Source organism: Chelonoidis abingdonii, chromosome 10, assembly GCF_003597395.2.
Source record: "Chelonoidis abingdonii isolate Lonesome George chromosome 10, CheloAbing_2.0, whole genome shotgun sequence".
NCBI lineage: Eukaryota > Metazoa > Chordata > Testudines > Testudinidae > Chelonoidis > Chelonoidis abingdonii.
In genome coordinates this window covers 68,919,432-68,942,066 of record NC_133778.1, presented here as the reverse complement: position 1 = coordinate 68,942,066, position 22,635 = coordinate 68,919,432, and the positions used below count along the sequence as shown (strand labels likewise).

The following is a 22,635-nucleotide window of genomic DNA, read 5'->3' as shown; positions in this document are numbered from 1 at the left end:
ATAGGTACATTTCACCCAATATATATGACATACTAGGTACCACAGAAATGATTAAATCCAAAGCAACAGAGAATAATGTGAATAATGTTCTGACTGTGACAGTGCCTTTCCATTAATATCCATTCAAGAATTAGTTGCATAATAAAGCATGTGACTCTATGTTCCTATTCTTTCCTAACACTGTAATCCTCTGAACAGTGAAAACCCTGCTTTGTTGATCATTGGGGATATTGGTTCCAGGAACAAAACTGGATAAAATATTCTGTTGTGTTTCATTTAGGCTTTGATGAAAACCTGGATGTTCAGGGGGAGCTCATCCTTCAGGATTCCTTTCAAGTGTGGGATCCCAAGTCTCTCATTCGGAAAGGCCGCGAGAGACACTTGTTTCTCTTTGAAATCTCTTTGGTTTTTAGCAAAGAGATCAAAGATTCTTCAGGACACACTAAATATGTTTACAAGAACAAACTACTGGTAGGTCTACCAGAATGAGATATTGTGGGGTTGAGTGTTTTGTAGGTAGAGATGGAAGGGAAGGCTTATTTGTCTCTGCATTGAGTTTGGAATACTTATGCATTCTGGAACCCCATGCTCAGACTTCATTGGGGCTCTGAAGAGCAAAGCTCAGAGAGTTTCTGGAAAGATTAAAGATGACAGTGTGCATGGTGGTTGGAGCAGTGGCAGTGGGGTTCATCTGAAGTGATCAAACACCTCTCACTTGCCATCCCTTGCTTATGGCTTTGTTTTCAGTTCATTTTATCAGTGTACAACATAAAAGAGGAGCTGAGCTCCCACTCCAGTGTAAAACTTCTTGAAACCAGGAGGCTCCATTCATAATGTGTGGTCTCCAATCATCTCTCCTTCTCACTAGACCTCAGAACTGGGAGTGACAGAGCACGTTGAGGGAGATCCCTGTAAGTTTGCCTTGTGGTCTGGACGGACACCATCATCAGACAACAAAACAGTGCTGAAAGTGAGTCTTTTGAGCTTGTTTTCTTTGCCTGCAAAACATTAAATTCCCAACTGGGGACAGGGAGTGCTAAGTGAAAGGTCAGATTTATTTTCCCTGGAAGCATCCATGTAGTTCGCATTGGAGTCATGGTCAATTCTGCCTGCACCTTGGGGCAGAATTTGGTTCTAATATATAACCTGGCTCAAGGGGGTCAATTATGCAACTGGTCAGCCCACTGCAGTCCTCTTCCTATTACAGTCTGTGTGTTGAGCCTCTGTAGAATCTAACTCAGGGTGATTCTGAGTTTGGATTTGTATTTATATTGGGGACTATAATTGCTTCAGTTGATTGCCCTGGATTCATTGACAATAGTGCTTTTCTTTAGACCCACAGAGCTGACAATCATTTCGCTGATTGAATTCTTAAAAAAAGAACTCACACTAGATATTTTGTCTGAGAAATACCAGCTGTGCACTGATAACCTGTTTCCTCACCATAGAGCATTTTGTATTTCTTGTATTAAATATACATCCAGAGATTAACTGCTCTCATGTTGCTTGTTGAACTTACTAGGTAGGTATGGCAAAAATACGCTTCCAGTTCTGCTGGGTTTACCAGGTATTCCAGCTGCTGTGACAATGGAGTGGTGAACCAACAATGAAACAGTCAATCGTGTTAACATAAACAGAGCATAACTCTTCTACATAGGAGACATGCAAGAATCTTATAATGTGCCTATCATTTTGCCTTTTGGAACTTCAGGCATCCAGTATTGAAACAAAACAGGAATGGATCAAAAATATCCGGGAAGTCATTCAGGAGAGGATTATCCATTTGAAAGGAGCTTTGAAGGAGCCAATCCAGCTCCCCAAGACACCAGCAAAGCAGAGAAATAACAGTAAAAGGTAACCTCAGTGATTCCTTAAACAACCCTCCTGTTTGGAATTTGATTCTCTGTTGCAGCTGTTTTCTTCAGCATTGCAGGTTCGGATTAGTTCATTGAATAGAAATTCTAAAAATAGCTTCAACTGTTTTGAGAAAAAAAAATATGATTGGTCAAGCTGTCCTAAACAAAAAATCATGAGTCAAATCCTCACATTGTGTAAAACCATGAAATCAGTAGAGCTTTGCTCTATCATACCAGGAAAGTGTCAGTTAGCTTTTTACAGGATTAATTTAGAATTTTTATTATAACCAACCACAGTTTTCACAGACAAACTTTGCTTTTTTCGACCATGAAATGGAGGAAAAAATGTAATGAAAACCTTTTCTGTGGAAACCAATCAGACATTTTCAAATTAAAAATATTCAACCCTGCCAAACTACTAGAGAGATGTATAACATATAATGAATTAACTGCTGGACCAGAATGAAAATTATCCATTGAATCCAAGGATATTTCTCTTGCTGACCTCACCTGAAGAGGAGTCTGTTTTTTCCTAACAAACAAGTGTCTGCATATTTTTTTTCTTGTTTGATTTTATGTATGATGTGACAATAAAAATAAGTGGTCCTGACAGTATATGAATGGACTTCAGAATTTCAGTGTTACCGTCAATGACAAATAATAAGCAATAATAACAGGACTTTTGTGGATAAAAATGTGGAGTACTTGGTTAGAAAAAATGATATAAAATGGATTATTCTCTTCACTGCATTAACTAAGGCTCCAATCTTGCATTGGGATCCATTAGAACAGACCTCATGAGCCCATGCACAGTCAGTCTGTCTATCTGAAGTACTTACAGGGCCCCCGTTTGAGCATCTCTCAATCTTTAATGTATTTATTTTCATAACACCCCTGAGAAGTAGGCCAATGCTTTGATCCCCATTTTACAGATGGAGAACTCAGGCATAGAGACACTAAGACCCAGATTTTTAAAGATGCTTAGGTGTTGTGCCACTTAGTGTTGCAACATCTAACTGATTTAGGAGCCTAAGCCTCATTTTCATAAGTGAATTAGACACTTAGGAGTGTAAGAGTCATTGAAAGTCAGTGAGACTTAAGCTTCTCAGTGTCTAAGTCACTTCTGCAATGCTGAATGGAACAACACCCAAATACCTTTAAAAATCTGGACCCAAGTGACTTGCCTATGGTTTCACAGGAAATCTGTGGCAGAGCAGGAAATTGAACCACAGACTACCACCCTAAACAGTAGAGCATCCTTGCCCTCATGGTTTTTCATTGGCTTATGGATGAGTTTGCTCTCATCGATCCCAATGAAAGAGTGAGATCTTTGTTTGCAACATCAAAGTCCTGCCAGACGTAACTGGCTGCTTGTATTCCGTATACTAATTTCAGTAAAGAAATTCTTAAAAAGAGGGAGAGAGAGGTTCAAAAGAAAAGAATTTCAGGAGGGAAGAAAATACCCTAGGCCAGCAGACTGATGTGGTTATATATATACTATAATATATAAAAATCCCCTCTCACCCCTATGGCTGGTATGTGTCTTCCTCAACCTCGGGTCCTCTACCAGAGGCCTGGGAGTTTGAGGGTTCTGCGCAGTATCTTAGCTGTTCCTAGCACTGCACTTTCTGGCAGAGAACTCTGATGTTGTTCCTGGGACATCTGTTGAGCCACTCACCCAGCTTAGGAGTCACAGCCCGAGTGCTCCTACACCACTGGACCACTTTGGCCTTCACTTTCACCATCCTCTCTAGTTCCTCTTTCAGGCCCTGGTACTTCTCCAGCTTCTCATATTCCTTCTTCCTGATGTTGCCGTCACTTGCACTGCTTATCTATCACCACTGCTGTCTTTCTGGTCCTTGTCTTATACCACGACGTCTGGTTGATTGGCCAGTACCTGCCTGTCGTCTGATCTGGAAGTCCCACAGAATCTTATGCCCTGCTATTCTCCACAACCTTCTGTGGAATCTCCCATCTGGTCTTGGAGGGTCTAGCCCATACGCTGTGCAGATGTTCCTGTACACAATGCCAGCCACTTGTTGTGCCGTTCAGTGTATGCTGTTCCTGCCTGCATCTACATCCTGCCACTATGTGTTGGACTGTCTCTGAGGCCTCTCTGCACAGTCTGCACCTTGGGTCCTCTCTAGTGTGGTAGACCCCTGCTTCAATGGATCTGGTGCTCAGTGCCTGTTCCTGTGCTGCTATGATCAGTGCCTCAGTGCTGTCTTTTAGTCCAGCCCTTTCCAGCCACTGGTAGGATTTCCCAATGTCAGCCACCTCAGCTATCTGTCGATGGTACATCCCATGAAGGGTCTTGTCTTGCCATGGCACTTCTTCTGCTTTGGTCTTTCCTCCCATGTCTCTGCTGCCTCAGGCATTCTCTCAGCAGCTCATCTTTGGGGCCATTTTACTGATGTACTCCTGGATGTTCCGGTTTCATCCAGGACAGTGGCTTTGACGCTCACCAAGCCCTGTCCGCCTTCTTTCCGGTTGGTATACAGTCTCTGGGTGTTGACTTGGGGTGGAAACCTCGTGCATTGTGAGGAGCTTCCGGGTTTTCACATCGGCAGCCTCCATGTCCTCCTTTGGCCAGCTCACTATACCGCAAGGTATCTGATGACTGGCAGGGCGTATCCGTTGATGGCGTGGATCTTGTTCTCCCACTGAGCTGGCTTTTCAGGACCTGTCTTATCCTTTGGTGATACTTGGATGTTGCTGTCTTCCTTGCCTCCTCATCATGGTTTCCATGTTGACTGTGGACGCCAAGGTACTTGTAGCTGGTCTGTATGTCTGCTATGTGGCCCGCTTGTAGTTCCACCCCATCAGTCTTGACTACCTTCCTCTCTTCACTACCATCCGCCACACTTCTCCAGTCCGAATGACATCCCGATATCTCCACTGTAGATCCGCGTCAGGTGGATTAGCGAGTCGATGTCTCGTTCATTCTTAGCATACAGCTTGATGTCATCCATGTAGAGGAGGTGGCGGATTGTAGTTCCACTCCTGAACCTGTACCCAATCCAGTCCTTGTGATTATCTGGCTGAGGGGGTTTAAGCCTATGCAGAACAGCAGGCGAGACAGTGCATCACCTTGGTATATGCCACACTTGATGGCCACTTGTGCAAGCTGCCTTGAGTGACTTCTAGTGTTGTCTTCCATAGTCCATTGAGTTCTTGAGGAAGGTCCTTAGTGGTCCTGTTGACTTTGTTATAGTGCCAGACATTCACAGATCCACGTGTGTGGCATTGAGTCATAGGCTTTCCTGTAGTAATCCAGGCTGTGCTCAGATTGGTCTGTCTAGACCTTGAGTGACTGCTCTTTCTATGAGCAACTGGTGTTGTTCCCAATGCCCTTCTGAGCTGTGCTCATGTGTCCTGTGCTTGCAGCTATGATGCCTGATAGGACTTTCCATGGTGTGGGAGGCAGGTTATTGGCCGGTTCTGTCCCCTTGCAGGGGTCTTTCATGATCAGCAATGTCCTTCCTTGTGTTAGCCAGTTTGGTGGGAGCCTGCTGCTAGCAGCTGGTTCATCTGTGCTGCTAGGTGTTCATGCACTGCTGTTAGTTTCTTTAGCCAGTAGGTGTGGATTATGTCTGGTCAGCTCTTCTTTCTTACCCGCTGCTGGAGTCTCTTCTACTGTGATGGTGACTGTTCTGGAGATTGCTCTCTCGTTCTCAGGTCCTGCAGCCACTTTGCACTGGTGCTATGAGTCTTCTCTTTCTCCCATATGTTTCAGTTTCTGCTGCTGGTGCACTGCAGTTGGGAGTACACCTTGGATGGTTCTTTGGAGAACAGGCATTTACTTTTTGGCCTCGCTTCTCACTGTATTCCTTAGCCTGGTAAGCTAGTGCTGTGAGCCTTTTGTTTAGCAGTCTCCAGCAGCTGGAGTCAGGTCCTTGTATTTTTTCAGTAGCCAAGTCTTATCCTTAATCTCTACACCCTCTGTAGTTCCCGGACATAACTTCTCTCCAAGTCGCCTTGATCTTATCCTCCAACCTCATTTTCCAGGGTGGGTACATACTGTTGTTCTTCTTGATCGTGTAGCCAAGCATCTCCAGGATTACAGAGGCTGTAGCGTATACCAGTTCAGTTTGAGTTATGGTGGTAGTAGGGATTGTGATGAGGGCTCTATTGGCATTTCTAACATACTATCTGATGGTACTTCTCCACTGAGCCTTTGTAATCAGTCTCGAGGATTGACTGTAGCTAGTTTCTCCCTGATCTTATGCCTTATCAGCTGCTGTGCTCTTCAATGGGGGGGTGGCAGTGAAGTTTCAGCTTCAGGTGTGGGCTGCACATCCACTTGTTCTTCCAGGTCTTCTTGAGTTGGGATGTAATGTGAAGTTGGTCTATCTCAAGCTGTGAGAGCAGCTTCTTCTTCACTATGTTGAAGCTTTGGGTAACTAGCTGTCTCTCAGTAAGTGTGGATGTAGGTCTTTTGTCCATCCACAGTCCCCTCATACATTTCATATATCCCCTCTCATTAGGTCTACTGTTGTAGTAGCATTCCATCAATTCCAGGTTCTCTTGTCTCATCCATGAATGGTTTGTTCCAGTAGCCCACTTATCATCAGATTGTCCTGGTTCCTCAACATCTGGTGCAGACCTTGTTAATCCAGGCGATGTCCAAGCCGGCATGACTCTTCTAGTTCATGTCACTCTCATATTTGAGGTAGGCAGGTAAAGCATTAGGGGGTCTTTTGCCCAAGGACCCCTACTGGAAAGTTGGGTACTAACCAGGATTTGAACCCCGGTCTCTCGTATCAAGGGCAGCGCTCTTAACCACTACGCTATCCAGTCCTGCTAGCTATAGCTATATATAGATATATATCTATGTATATATAAAATTTATTGTTTTAGTTTACAATCCTGTCATTATTATACTAGTTTTAAACCCCCCAAAATGTGGATTACAGTGAGACTGCAGAAATGCCCCTTCACTTCAGTGTCGCAAACAGCCATGCTATAATTTGGATGGCTGGTTTTAGTTAAGTGAGAAATCTAACTCGAGTAGAGTATCTACCTTACCACCCTCATTAGGGAACTATTTCGAGGAGCAAGGGCCTTCTTTGCTGTAAATATGGACACAAAGGCCATTCCTATTCCAGCAATAAACATGGTAATTATATGCAGAATTCTAACCCTACAGCAGAGGTGACATCATTTTAAATTACATAGTGTGTAATAATACAAGCTCCATCAGTGGGGTAATCTTAGCACAAATCCTGCCCTTATGTGCTGAATTGCAGTTCTCAAATCCACCTATGAATTTTTACACTTCCCAAGGCTGGTGCTTTAAGTAAACAGGGTTGTTTTCTCATTATCTCCTTGCAGAGATGGAGTGGATGATGCAGACAGCCAAGGAGATGGGAGCAGTCAGCCGGATACCATTTCCATTGCATCCAGGACCTCACAGAACACAGTGGACAGTGACAAGGTAGGATCTGTCCCTGAATATGCACTGCAGCTAACTCTTCCCAGGAGAATTTAAGGTAAAAGCAGAATAGAAAGAGAGACAAAGAGACTAACCCTTTATGGAGGTTCTTTAGCTGTATTACACTTGGGAACCCCTTTGCTGAGATATTAAAAATCTGGCTATTCTTGTGCTTCTCCTCAGTATTGCTGTGGTATGTAGTTTGCCCCTCTTGTTGCTGGTTCTGAGCTGCAGCATCTGCCCTGGGTGTTTAAAACTGAGATGTTGAGTAGGCTATGAAAAATCACAGCTCAGAGCAACTTTTTTCTTATTAGCGCTCCCAGAGTGAGCCAGATTGTGAATTACCAGATAGTTGGTTATCTTCTGTAATTGTCATATTAGTGCCAAAAACTAGTCTATTGGAGGGACCGTGGGTGCACACACAGCAATTAATATAACAATACTGAAATGCAAGCTGCCTCCACCCCCGTTCCATTGTGTAATCATGAGAGGCTGGGAGGCCTTCTCCTTCCAGATACTATGATTCTGGAATCCATTCCTTCTCGACAGATGGTGGAACACGTCTGTGGCACCCTTGAGGCTCATTGGATTCCACTTTAATGTTGTTTGTTGCTCTCTGCATGTGTCTTATTGTTTTATTTATTGAACAATCCAAGGATTTGGCTGTTTCGGTGCACCATTACTGCTATGAGGATGGACTTTGGTATATTGCCCTAATTCCTCCAACTGTGATCTTTGGCCATATTTCCAGTGGCCCAGAAGTCTTTGTGCAGGAGCACTGGTTCAATAGTGATGTCTTGTTAATAACCATAATTTATTCAGTTTAACATAGTTCAGTTTTTCATATCCACCAAGAGTATTTATGCCTTTGCACCAGTTTGGTTTTGAAACCTATGGAAACTTGCAAAATAATGAACTTTCCAGGATCACCTATGGTATATGTGCTTATCAGTGTTTTTATCATGCTGCCAGTGGCACTGAGTAGAAAGTGCTCTTGCAATTACAAGACTTGTATCTGTGATTGTCAGGCTCACCAACGAGCTCCAATGTAGATGTTTTTGAGAGCTGAACTCAGAAATAGGAATGAATTGTGAATTAATAACCTTTAAAAGCTCCCAAGGTAATATGTTATTGGAACATTACTTAAGGTAAACATTACTTTCTTGTTCCACCAATAACCTAAACAAGATGTTGGTGTGATCTGTATATGTCCCAAAAGTCACTGAAACTAGGTGAATACCTTGTTGGATGCTAGAAAATATATTTTCACTTTTTTGATTTACACTGACTTATTCTGCATTTCTGTTTTGTTCACCTCTGTTATTCCTGATAAATGTTCTGATTCTGCAGAGCACTTGAGCACATGCTTAACTTTAACCACTTGCCTAAGTTCTGTTGATTTCAATATGACGTAGCCTTATGCTTTCTGTTAAGAGCATGGATAAGTGCTTTGCTGAGCAGGAATAGGATAAGCATATCCTTAAAGCTAAGTGTACACTCAAGTGTTTTGGTGAACCAGACCTATAGACCCAAAGTCAAATTCTGCTAAAATAGGGCCCTTGACATCAGTGGCACTAATTATGGGAGTAGGGTGAGGAGAATTTAGCCTTCACAGTGCTGCATTGGAGCACCTTTATGCTGTGGAGTGGTGTATAACTCACCATTTCACCTCAGAATCATCTCTTCATGTTTCCATACATTAATGCTTTAAAGACTGAGGTCTTGATCCTGCATCTGGATCTGCTGTCAGGGGCCTCTATGCTAGCAGACCCCAAAGCAGTACTGGGACCTAACAGAGTACAGTACTTCTTTCATTAACTTCTCCTAAACACAGAACCATTTTCTGGATATTTGGGGGATTTTAGTCTGGGGCCTTGAAGAGATATTAACTCCTCATGTGTGGTGCTTATCTTCCAGGAGAATTAGAGTGGGTGGAAAGGCATTAGTGGTTTATCTTCTCAGACTGACCAACAGTAAATTATCAGAGAGCTTGTGGGCAGATCTCAGAAAAGCTGCAGCTGCACGCCAGTGTGCCAAGCTCAGGTTCTTGGCACAGCTGGTAGCACTTGAGTAAACTCTGCAACATATGCAGCATAATGACTTTATGTACTTCAGATAACAGCACTGCTCAGGCACCAATATGTAATGAATCTGTGATTTGTAAATAATGGATTCAATTACTATCCAACTCCAGTTAGTGGAGTTACCCTGGTGTCAGTGAAATCAGATTAAGGCTTTGAGATTTGTCTCAAATGTAGCCCTCCATTCTGTGACCTCAGTGAAACCTCTCTCCAGGTGCCCCCATGGGATTAAATCCAGAAGAAATCGGGGAGAGGCTCCCACTTTGAAAACAAAGCACTATCTCTTCATAGAAACCTCTTTTACAAATACATGCAAAGCCACTTCAAAGTTTTAGCAACATGTCAGCCAGTCTAGGGGCAGATCAATTTGCATATGGAACATTTATATATTAACTCCACACTAGAAACAATTTGAAGTAACATTAAGGTTGATGCAATCTTCTCAAAGCGAGGAAATTCAAAGCTAAAGTCAGCACACTTTCTCCTTTCCTTAACTCTGGCCATTATGCCTGGGGATTATCCGGAGCATAACTGAATGTTAGGGGAAATGAATGGTATGCATCATTTTGGGCTAAAACAGCCACAGAGATTTTTGAGTTTGAGCAGTGCCAACAACTCTCTAAAACTTGTATTTGATCACACCCCTTCAGCCACACTCATTTATTTCAAATCCTTTAAAACACAATTTTTTCCTGGTTGAGAGTAAGTTTCATTCTTCTCATATGTCAAGCTTCAGCCTTGCAGCAAACTTTGTATAGCTACACTTTAAACTCCTGAGAGGGGGCTTTTTTTAAAAAAAGAAACTAGGAGATATACCAATCTCCTAGAACTAGAAGTGATCTTGAAAGGTCATTGAGTCCAGCCCCCTGTCTTTACCAGCAGGACCAATTTTTGCCCTAGATCCCTAAGTGGCCCCCTCAAGGATTGAACTTACAAGCTTGGATAGCAGGCCAATGCTCAAACCACTGAGCTATTCATGCTTCCTGGGAAGCATTGAGTAGAAATACTGACACAGCTGTTACTCCATTAGACTGAACAGGAATTTTCATTGTCTCTGACTGTAGAGTAATTAAACAGTGAGTTTTAGCAGAGGAGGTGGTGTGGTGTCCAGGGCAGTGGACTAATGGAAAGAAGAACTATGCTCTAATCCTGGCTCTGTCACTGACCTGCTATGTGTCCTTAGATAAGTGACTTCACTTCTCTATGCCTCTATCTCCTTTGTCAGTTTTGGTTTTTTAATTGTAAGCTCTTCAGGGCAGATATTGTCTGTCACTATGTGTTTGCCCAGCACTTGGGACCTGAAGACTTTAGGCAGCACTATAATATAAAGTAATAATAATTAATGTCTTTCAAAACTCATAGGCCTAGGCCCTTATTCAGGAAATATATGCCTAACTTTAGCAGTGTTGCTGAGTCTCATAATGTGAGATGTTTTTCTTAAAGCCCCAACTCCTGGAGTCAGATGAGAATCTCAGCATCTGTTTTTGTAAAAGAATTAATTTCTAGCTGTTGGGGCTGTGGAGAAAAGTAGGAAAACATTGAATCCTATGGGCTTAAAAAGCAGAAGGCAACTAAAAAGGAATCCACATTTTTTCTTATTAAATTCTCATGACTCTTAAGACAATCTCATGCTGACGGGGGGGATGACTCATGATTTTTTCAGTGGTAGGGATTGGCAGTACTGTTTTAAATATGTCAATAGTCCCATTGAAATCAATGGCGTTACTTGTGCTTAAAGTTAGGCAAGTGCTTGAGTAACTTCCTGAATCTGGTCCCTGGTCCTTAATACTTTTCATGGTTTTTTTTATATTTTTTTTTCTTGGATTTTATCCTAGAAGCCACCAGGATTGGTCCTGCTTTGAGTAGGGGGGGTGGACTAGATGACCTCCTGAGGTCCCTTCCAACGCTGGTATTCTATGATTCTGTTATTCATAAAAGTAGTGCTAGTGACTATCTCTAGACTACAAATACTTCATCTTTTACTATATGCAATGTAGCAAAAAGCTTGCATTTGCAATTGGATTATGAACCCACTTCATTATAAAAAGAAAGAAAAAGAATATATACAATGTTGAAACAACAGAGTTTTTTGTAAAACCTGTATTCTGAAGTATTTTTACAAAACACTTTTTTCTCCATTTGAGAAAATGTTTTGTATGACTGTGCATGGAATTGAAAGGAAAATAGAAATAACAAGTATGAGTAATATTATAGCAAATAAAAACCTCTGTAAATGCTTGAGTCAGGACCTGTGAGATCTATTATACCAAAATTAGTTCATTACCCTCTACAGTTCTCTACTTTTGTCCTGTACAGTAAACATTCTTCAACACACTATACAAAAACTTCACTCGGGATGAAATCCTTGGCCCATTTAAATCAGTGGCAAAGCTTCCACCCTCTGTATATAGACACATGGCTTGAGGGACCCATACAAAGAAGATGCTAACATGAAAGACATTCCAACTTGTTTAGATCTATTGGCTTTGCAAGCTCACTATTTTTAAAGATGTTGGTCTGATTCCTACTGATTTATCTTCTGTTTTCCCTTGGAGGTTTCTGGGGAGAGCAACCCTCCTCCCATACATGTTGTTTTTGGATCTGAAAAAAAGCTCTGAAATGTGAACTGGAAACTTTAGACACTGTAAAAATATACAGCAAATACTGCATATCTTCATTTAGAAAATGGCCTCAACAATCCCCATTTCAGAGGAATCATAATACTGAGGTCTTGACCTCTGCCCTCTGTACCTGTGGTACTATATAAATTATAATCAAAGTAACAATAATTGTTCTGTTGAAACTGATTATTATAAGATGCTTATTTTTAATAATGGTCGTTAACAATTGGAACAATTTATCTCAGAACATGATGGATTCTCATTCTCCATCACTAGAAATCTTTAAATTAAGATTGAATATCCTTCTCAAAGAGATGCTATTGCTCAAATAGAAGTCATGGCTTGATTCAGGAATTAACTGGGTGAGGTTCTATGGCCTGTGTCATACAGGAGATTACACTAACGGCTTGTCTACATGGCACCAGCAAAGCACACTAGAGGGGTGAGATTTGTAAAGTGTTCTAATGTACCACATGCAAACTGCTCCATGTAGACCTTACTGGTGTGCTCTGACAGGTATCTAGTTCAAATTAATAAGTGGGACTACATTAATGCAAATTAGTACTTTTCAGAGTGTGCCAACAGTGTTTACGCAGGGCAGTTAGAGTGCTTTGCAAATCCTGCCTCTCTAGTGTGCTTTTTCAGCACCATATAGACAAGCCTGAGATGATCATAATGGTCCCTTCTTCCTATGTCATCTATGAATCTGTAAATATGAAGAGTCCACTGATCCTTTTTCTAGGATTAGAGGTCTTAACCTTGGTTTTTCTGCCAAACTCCCATTCATGTAACTATGTTTTGCTTACATAACTTCTCACTATAGATACAGAATTTTCTCTCTCAGTGAATGGCCCCCTCATGGTCTCAGGGGAGCCATACAAGTCTCTCCACTTGGTTCCTCAGATAAACTCCAGATGGGCTTTCTGTGGTCAAAAATACCCTTCTTTGGGGTCTGAGGTTTATTAACATAAAAATAAACTCCAAATAAAATTCCAGCTCCAAATTAAAATCTAACAAGAGTCCATACAAAACAAAAGTTTCTCTTTCTACTCCCAGGCCTTCCTGCCTGGGGTCTTTCCTACTTTTGCAGGCCACTTCAAGGCCCTGCCAGACTGATATGCTGCCTTGCCAATGAGCGATGAGGAATCACCCCCAAAAGAGGAGGAGGAGAAGCCATGTGCCTCCTAGGCTGGGAGGATCACAGCCACCACTCCCAGGGGGAAACGTGGGGTAGCAGTGGTTGGTGACTTTCTTCTGAAGGGGATGGAGACACCCATATGTCGCCCAGGTATGGCATGAGAGGTTTGCTGCCTGCCAGGGGCCCGTATCCGAGATGTTATGGAGGGATTGTCAAGGATCATCCAGTGCTCTGACTACCACCCCATGCTGCTCATCCACATGAGCACTAGTGAAACCATGAAGAATGACCTTCAGCAGATCAGAAGTGACTACATGGCTCTGGGAGTATGGGTGAAAGAGTTGGGAGCGCAGGTGGTGTTCTCTTCAATCCTTCCGGTCAAGGGTAGGTGCCCAGGCAGAGACAGGTGCATCCTGGAGGTGAATGCCTGGCTGTGAAGATGGTGTCACCAGGAGGACTTCGCCTTGCTTGATCATGGTCTGCTGTTCCAGGAAGAAGGACTGCTAAGCAGAGATAGGGTCCACCTATTAAGGAAAGAGAAAAGCATATTTGGATACAGACTGGCTAACCTAGTGAGGAAGGCTTTAAATTAAGTTTGAAGGGGGCAGGTGACCAAAGCCCACAGATAAGTCAAGAACATGGAGACCTGGGAGAAGGTTTGGAATTTTGGGGGATCATGGGCTGTTATAGTAGGAGTAAAGAAGAGACAAGAGAGAACTGGGCACGGGGGAATCAAATCAGTATCTTAGATGTCTGTACACTAATGCAAGAAGTATGAAGAATAAGCAGGAAGAACTTGAAATGCTAGTAAATAAACACAACTATGACATAGTTGGCATCACAGAGATGTGGTAGGATAATATGCGTGGCTGTAATATTGGTATAGAAGGGTACAGCTTGCTCAGGAAGGACAGGCAGGGGGAAAAAGGGAGGAGGTTTTGCCTTATATATTAAAAATGTATACACTTTGTCAAGTATTAATCCTCAATTTGAACATTAGAGTTCAAATATAAGGTACTCGCATGAAGTTCTCTAAGCTTAATCTCCAGCTTAGATCTGATAGGCTGCCACCAGATCAGGAATTGCTAGGCCGATCCCATTCCTCTCTCTGGTGTCCCAACTCCTTGGTGGGACACCCAGATTCCAAATCCCTTGGATGCTAAAAGCAGGAGAAAAACCCTCCCCCTCCTTCCCAGGCTTGCCTCTTGTGTCTAGCCTGCGAGTATCCAGAAACCGGTTTCTCTGCTTCCCAAGAGAGAAGCGTCTCTGCCCTCAGGACAATTGAGAATGCAAATATACAACAGCTTGGCTTTGCCTTCCCCGTGCCTGCCTTCCCGTGAGGGAGACAGTACTGATACAGAGGTTTCACTTCCTCTGCTTACTAGAAAAAGAAACTCCACAAGTTTTTAAAAAAAGAAAGCTTTATATAGAGAAGAGACATACGGCTAGATGACTTGCAAAACATTTACGAGGCCCTATTAAGAAAATCTGAATAACCCAGCTCTGATTGTAAAAAATAGCCAATTTAAATAGCCAGCATCCAACACACAGTAGTAACAAAGCAAGAGCATATCATTAAGCCGCATTTACCTTGTTCGTCTTGTACTCACATGCCCCTTAGAGAATGAGAAGGAGATTGGAATCAGCAAGGTAGCTTGTTTCCTTCACAGCCGAGGAAGCAACAAGACACAGCCTCCACATCTTGTAAAATACAACCCAAAGCTCCACGCCGAATGCTTCTGAGGTCCTTTGCCGAACAGATGTTATTAGGCTTATACATTCCGAGATAAGAAGGAGTTAGGAGGAAACCCTTGTTTACTCACAGCCGAGAAACAAGAAAGTCCCTATATACCAAATCCCTCATAACGAGAGTCAGACTTCTCACTTGAATTGGTCTTCGGTACAGGTGTTTGGTTACCGCTTTCGAGGTAAGAAAAACTCCTACAAACCACCCATTACCTATCTACTTATACACATCTGGCTGAGGTTAAGATGGAGATAGGGATATGCTTGAACCATGGAGTTAAGGAAAGGCGTCGAACCAACAACAAGGGGGCATGTCATGGTACGGCGGGTCTACACAGACCACCTAAACCAGGAGAAGAGAGTGGATGAGCTTTTTTAAAACAGCGTAACAAACATTCAAAGCAGCGGAGATTTGACGGTGCGTATAGAGGTGGTCAATACTACCCAGAATCTTTGGGAAAATAACACATCAGGGAGGACGACATTATCCAATAAGTTCTTGGTGTATTGAGATACAATTTTTTATTTCAGAGACAGTACTAGGCGAGAGGGCTGTGTCTATATTGATAGTCGACAATATTGAAGGAACTGTGTTGAGGAATTTGAAAGTGGAAGGGTAGCCACGGTGACCAGATGTCCCAATTTATAGGGACAGGTCCTGATATTGAGGACTTTTCTTATATTAAGGTGCTTATTATCCCACACTTTTCTTGTCCCGATTTTCTCAACTTTCTGTCTGATCACGCTCAAAGACATTGTGATGACAAGCCGTACATGAAAATATGAGAGTACAGTGATTCTAAGAATGATAGACGCGAGCACACGACAATGCAGATGCGCACTTCGAGAAGGAGATAGCTAACAGGGTCGGACGTAAGATCCCATGGGAAGAAGTCTAAGGGGAAAACAACTGAGAGACAACGGCCAGTTTCAAAGAGATAATTATTAGGGCTACAAGAGAAAAAACTATCTCACTGCATACGAAAGATGGAAGTATGCAAGAGACACCCTGCTAACCACGAGTCTTCGATAATCTAAAAATCAAAAAGAGTCCTACAAAAGTGAGAACCTGTCAAATACAAATGATGAATACTAAACAAATAACACAAATATTAGGGACGAAAATAGAAAGGCCAAGTACAAAGATCAAAACTAGCTTAGAAGACATAAGGTAACAAGAAACATCTCTACAAATATAATTGAAGCAAGCGGAAGACCAAGGACGGGTAGGCCTGTTACTCAATGGGCGAATAACACAGAACAGACAATAGTGTAGTGTTTAATGACTTCTTGTTTCAATTTTCACCTAAGAGGTTGGGTGGTGATTGGACGTTCTAACATCAGTGAATGCCAGTGAAAATGAAGTAGGATAAGAGAGCTAATAATAGAGAAAGAACAAAGTTAAAATTAACTTGGAAACCCTTAGATGTTCTTCAAGTCACAGGGGCTGGTGAAATGCATCTAGGGATATCAAGGAGCTGACTGAGGAGATATCTGAGCCATTACCATATTCTTTGGGCAAATCATGGAATCTGGGACGATGATTCAGAGGACTGGAAAGGAGCAAACGAGTGGCCTCTATACAAGAGGGAAAATAAGGACACACCAGAATTAACAGACCAGTCAGCATTGACTTCTGAACCTGGAAAGATAATGAGGCAAATTAATTACCAGCAACTCACAATCTTGCAAACCATCTAAAGCCATTAATAAGGTGATAAGTGACAGTCAGCTATAGATTTTCAAACAACAATCATGTCAGAACCAACCTTGATAGTTTCTTGACAGGGTAACACGCCTGTGGATCGGGGGAGAAAGCAGTGACATGGTATATCTTGGACTTTAGTAACAGGCTTTGATACCTGTCCCATGACCTTCTCAATAAAACAACTAGGTAAATCATGCCTGATGAGCTACTCTAATCGATGACGTGCAGACTGGTTGGAAAACTTCCAAAGAGTATTATGAGTGGTTCACAGTATGCTGGAGGGGCAATAGACGAGTGGGTCTGAGGGACAAGTTGGTCCAGTTTGCTTTTCAATATCTTCACAATGATTTTAGATAATGCATAGAGAGTAACTTAGAAAGTTTTCCAGACAATACCCAAGCCTGAGAGAGTGTGCGAAGTGCTTTGGACAGAATAGGATTAAAATTCAAAATGATCTGGACAAACTGGGATAATGGTCTGAAGTAAGTAGGATGAAATTCAATAAGAACAAATGCAAAGTACTCTATTTTAGAAGGAACAATCAGTTGCACACATACAAGATAGGAAATGACTGCCTAGGAAGGAGTACTGTGGAAAGGGATCTGGGGGTCAGAGGGGACCTCAAGCTAAACAAGAGTCAATAGTGCAACGCTCTTGCAAAAAAACGAACATCATTCTGGGATGTATTAGCAGAAATTTTGTAAGCAAGACATGAGAAGTAATGATCCACGATGAGATCCTCTGCAATGAGACTGGGAGGCCTTTCATCTGATCCAAAACTGCCACAAACAGCTGGTTCAACTTCTGGAACGGCTTCGTGCACTCAATGTAAAAAGGATCCAGTGAGTGGAGCCTTTGTTCTCAGACATTAGTATAAGGTTTAGGGAAGAAGACAGGCAGAAAAATGTCCTGTTTTGTGTGAAAATATGATACCACCTTTGGAAGGAAGGCTGGGTGAGGTCTGAGTTGTACCTTGTTCTTATGGAAAACCATGTGGGGGAGTGAGAAATGATGGCCTTTGAGTCCGACACCCTCCTTGCTGAGGTAATAGCAACCAGAAAGGCAATCTTCCACAAGAGGTAGAGAAGGGAGCAAGTCGTCATTGGTTTGAAGGGGGGCCCCATTAGCCTGGAGAGGACCAGGTTAAGGTCGCATGTAGGGAGCGGTTATCTAACCCTTGAGGAAATGGATAACCATACAGTTGGTGAAGATTGAACGTCCGGCCACTCCCAGATGGAAGGCAGAAATAGCTGCAAGGTGCACCTTGATGGACAATGCTGCAAGACTGCGCTGTTTCAGGTGCAGCAGGTACTCCAGGATGAGTGGTGTGGGCACCTGGAGTGGAGGTTGTGCGATGCTGAACTTTTCCACTTTGCTAGGTATGTGGTCCTAGTGGAGGGTTTTCTGCTACCAAGCAGGACCTCTGTTACCAGTTCTGAGCACAGGAGCTCCATGGCATTTAGCCTTGAAGCTTCCAGGCTGTGAGGTGGAGGGACTGGAGGTTGAGGTGATGAAGGCAACCATGATCCTGTGTTATCAGGTCCGGAAATAGTGTCAGTGTGATTGGGGCATCCACCGACAGCTCCAGAACCATAGTGTACCAGTGATGGCGAGGCCATGTTGGTGCCACCAGAATCATCCTTGTCCTGTCTCTGTGGACCGTGAATAGGACTTTGTGTATGAGAGGGATCAGTGGAAAAGCATACAATAGACTTCCCATCCAGGGGATCAGGAATGCATCCACAAGCGAGTCCAGGCTGTGTTTCCAAAAGGAACAGAAATATGGGCACTTTCTGTTGCTCCTGGTGGCAAACAGAAACACTTTCTGACGACTCTGCACGCAGCACACACATACCTAATTGGAATGGATATGAGCAATACATCACGAAGAACAACAGTTACAAAGGTGAGTAACACAGTTTTTCTGATTGTGTTTATGGTGGATCTCAGAAGATTATATTAGATTATGAAGGCCAATATCTAGTATAGCAAATTGAAGGCATATCCTTATCTGTGTTCCATTCTTTCCCTTCTTTTGTCAGAAAAGTTTCTGCATTAAGATTTCTTTATAAACCTTCTCATTAATTGTAACCTCTTTGGTTTGAGGTTCTGCCTGACATGAACCGTGGGGACATCCTCACAATAATACTCATGGTAAAAAGTTTCATATCATTACAAGGCGCACACATATTGTTTGAGGCTGTCAGATGTTCCTCATCTTTTATAGTGATTTATGCTACTGCTACTATTTGCATAGCCAGAGGAAATGTAAGAGAGCTACAAAATTAAAAAGAGATTTAGTTCTATTTTTCCCTCTGTTGCAGCATCCTTTTGGCTGATGACTTTGTAGTCTTTTTATACTGTATTGAAATTCTGCCTGGGTTTTCTAAAAACTGGCTACTGTGAGATGTGGAAAGACTAAGCCTGTTTTTCCCTCCCGGCATCTAAGATAGCATGGTTGGCTCATAAACACTGTGAATTCATAATTATTCAAATGATGTTTTTGTTCTGCAAAAATATTTGCAGAGAAAATTGTCAATATGTTTTGGGGGAGTGGGGAACAGTCCATGACTTTGGGGATTTCTGGTGTACAGTAACTTCTGCATCTCTTTGTCTGTTTTATCGCTCATGAAAAGCTCAAATTGGGGGGCAGTTTCAGATTTCACACAAGAGGAATATTCCAGAACCTTGACTATTAGTTCAAGGGTAATCCTTACCATAATCTGCATTGATACAGAATTGGGGTAGTACTCCCTACTGATCAGACAGATTGTCTGACCTTTGGAATCTGACATCCAAAGCATTTCCTTCACCCTTTTGTAAACCTAACAAAATGATGATCAGGAAAAGAATTACTGGCTGTTTTTTCATTCCAGAGGTGATGCACAGTGGCCTATGACTAAGATGTTATATTAGCAAACATCATATCCCATAAATAGAGAACCTGGGGAACCTATTATTTTGCTTTCCTGTGTGTGTGGATAATGCTGTCTCCCAGTCCTCGGTGGAGGCAACACCAGTGGTAATCAAATGTATATCAAATAGCTGTTGCTGGACATGTGTATACTTAGTTCCTGAAAACCCCACTGATTATAATGAAGATGAAGCCTAGTGCTTACTGTGCATATGTGTACATGTTGTAAGAGTTTCTGGGGGAATCCTTCCCCAGGGAATTTTTTAAAAATACCAGCCATCTAGTGCAGTTTGATCCATTTCAAGGGCAAAAGGATCTGCTCAGCAGTGGTAAAATAATTCCCCTCTCAGGGATGTTGAGAGTGGATGAACCTCAGCAGAGGCAGGGAGATCTTCCAATTCCACCTTTTTAATCTGGCGGTTGAATTTTAACAAGTGGCTCTTAGAAGCCTTGAGTGTTTCTCCCACACATTCCTGACTGCAGGATCCTTACAATCATAGTCTGATAAATTATAAAGCCAAAATACAGGAAAGTACAGTACAAAGCTTCACTAGTTTTTCTCTCTACATCCCTTCAACTGGCTTGTGATGTGAGATTGACTGTATATTGCATAAAGAGCTTTCATGGTGTGTCTCCTAATGTAATTATTCCTAAAGGGTTCCTAATTCATTCTCAGTGAAAAAGATGCTGGGCTTATTTCTAGCTGCAGACAGTTTGTTCATTTACATTGGCAGGCCTTACTTGCTATGGAGCAATCTGTGGTTCCATTTCGGTGTCAAAAGAGAACAAAACATCTGGAAGCTTGGAACATCTGCAATGTCAGTGCTAATGGAAATCATGCTTAACACTGGGCAGTATTCCCGCTATAGATCTTCATAAAATGCATCAGTCAGATTTACTATGACTATGTCTTAAAAATCTCAGGTGAGATTTTCAGAAGTGTTAGTGAATTTCAGTGGGACTTGTGCTCCTAAATCACGCAGACGTTTTTAAAAATCCCATCCCTCGGTGACATGACATTACAATGGTGCCTGAGAAAAAGTGAATGACCCATTCACATAGGCTCATTACCATTAAAATGTACAACACTAATGGCAACAGTGGATGAAGTTTCTTAACACAGCTCCCAGTTTTATGGGTGCTATTTTGTGTCCACAAATAAATGCAGACACAAATCCTGCCCCAATCAGGTAATTAGATGCTAGCAAGAGGTAAGGTTGAAACCTTTAAAAATGTGGTCCTGCTTCCCCTGTTCTTAGAAGACATTTTTCAATACTTAAGTTATTTTTCTGGAAATAATTGTTAAATTTACCCAAGAAATATAATATCTACTGTACCTCTGTTACAATATAGAGTCTCTTTTATTTTTTTTTAATTTCTAGTACTATCCATTTAATAAAGAATGGTTGTTATTGATTTTAAAATTAGTATATAGGGCCTGATTTTCCATCTTGGGAGGTTGAAGTTAGGCACCTAAATCTATGGCCTTATTTTTTGATTATTTCAATCTAACATGACTTTTGATGTCAAATAAGAAACTCAGTAATATGAATGAACAAAAGTAAAGTCTCCTTGTAACAACACAGTGTATGAGACTCCTTCCGGCTGTACTGACTCTGAGAGCAAGATGGCTGCTGAATTCTGCACACAGGAAGACTTAAATGTAAAGGATCAGTACACAAAAAGAAAGATTACTGCAGTGTTCTGGGTTTTGCAGCATCATAGCTACATACACCTCAATTTCCATGGCAACCCACTTGATACATCCTGTCTGATAGCACAGGCAGTGTAAAAATCAAAATACAAATCAATACACTGATAAATGTTCCCTTTATACAGGCACGTGGCCGCCCAGCTAAAGGTCAGGTTAACTTTAATAATAAATATCCCAGCCTAATTGTGAACACAGTATCTGTAAATCACAAGATGCTCCTGATGTACATGTGATCTTGCTCTAGGCAGAATGGCTGTTTCTTCTTCGAGTGCTTGCTCATATCGATTCCAGTTAGGTGTGCGCGTGCCACGTGCACGTTCGTCGGAAGATTTTTACCCTAGCAACACTCGGTGGGTCGGCTGGGTCGCCCCCTACAGTGGCGCCGCCATGGCACCGAATATATACTCCTGCCGACCCAATGGCCCTTCAGTTCCTTCTTACCGCCCGTGTCAGTCGTTGGAACAGTGGAGCACGGCTTAGCTGATCTCCACTTCCCTAGCTACTCATAGTTCTCTCGTTATTCTTGTGTATATAGTTGAAATTTCTATAATTGCAGTTAATTCTTATTCGTTTTTATAACATTGTTAGTGTATATAGTTAAGAGGGGTTCGGGGATTAGCCCCTTCCCCGCACCCGGTGCCGGGGCCTATGTCTGGTTCACTAGGTTTCAAACCGTGCTCGGCCTGTCACAAGCCGATGCCAACAGGAGATCCCCATGACTTCTGCCTTAAGTGCCTCGGGGAATCCCACCTCGCTGATAAGTGCCGGATCTGCAAGGCCTTCAAGCCGAGGACGAAAAAGGAGCGGGACTTTCGTTTCAAACAGCTCCCGATGGAAGCAGCTCTTACTCCTCCACCCTCGGCACCGAGCGCTGGACAATCCACTGGCAGAAGGGCTTCTTCAGCACTGGATCGCACCGGTACTGCTAAGGCCTCTCGGCACCAACCATCGCCAGCACCAGTGTCTGCTCGACACCGTTCTCTCTCCCCGTGGGTGAAGAGACAATAAGACTCCCGCTGCTTCCATACCACCTACACCGCAGCCAGAGCACCCAGCTAGATCGGACCGCCTGGCACCTACACGTGCCGTGGCACCGACAATGTTGGCACCGTCAATTCCGGTCCCGCAAGGGCCATCGAGTCCGGTACCTGAAAGCTCCCCGTCGAAAGCCATGGTTGAGCTCACTATTCCTTCCATACTGGAGACATTTTCCATGGCGAGGGAACTGATTGCGATGACAGAGTCTGCCCTGCCTCAACTGCCAGCACCACCGGTGCAGGTCATACAATCTGTAGGCAAGCCAGCCTTGATGAGACCACCCTCTGTTGGCACTGCAGAGCGGCACCGCTCACGATCGCAATCCCGCTGGCGTTCTCGGTCCCGTTGCCGATCCCGATCCTGACGTCGATTGCAGTCCTGGCAC

General features: G+C 42.8%; 1 protein-coding gene across 6 annotated transcripts in view; it reads left to right on the top strand.

The window, feature by feature from the left end:
- KALRN (kalirin RhoGEF kinase) overlaps nucleotides 1–22,635 on the top strand; it is an 833,042-nt gene that overhangs the window by 625,770 nt on the left and 184,637 nt on the right. For all 6 annotated transcript variants that reach the window (XM_075070289.1, XM_075070290.1, XM_075070292.1 and 3 more), the window contains exons 30-33: nucleotides 281–471; nucleotides 869–970; nucleotides 1,712–1,854; nucleotides 7,191–7,293. In XM_075070289.1, coding sequence (XP_074926390.1) covers nucleotides 281–471; nucleotides 869–970; nucleotides 1,712–1,854; nucleotides 7,191–7,293 — 539 coding nt within the window. The remainder of the gene's footprint in view (nucleotides 1–280; nucleotides 472–868; nucleotides 971–1,711; nucleotides 1,855–7,190; nucleotides 7,294–22,635) is intronic.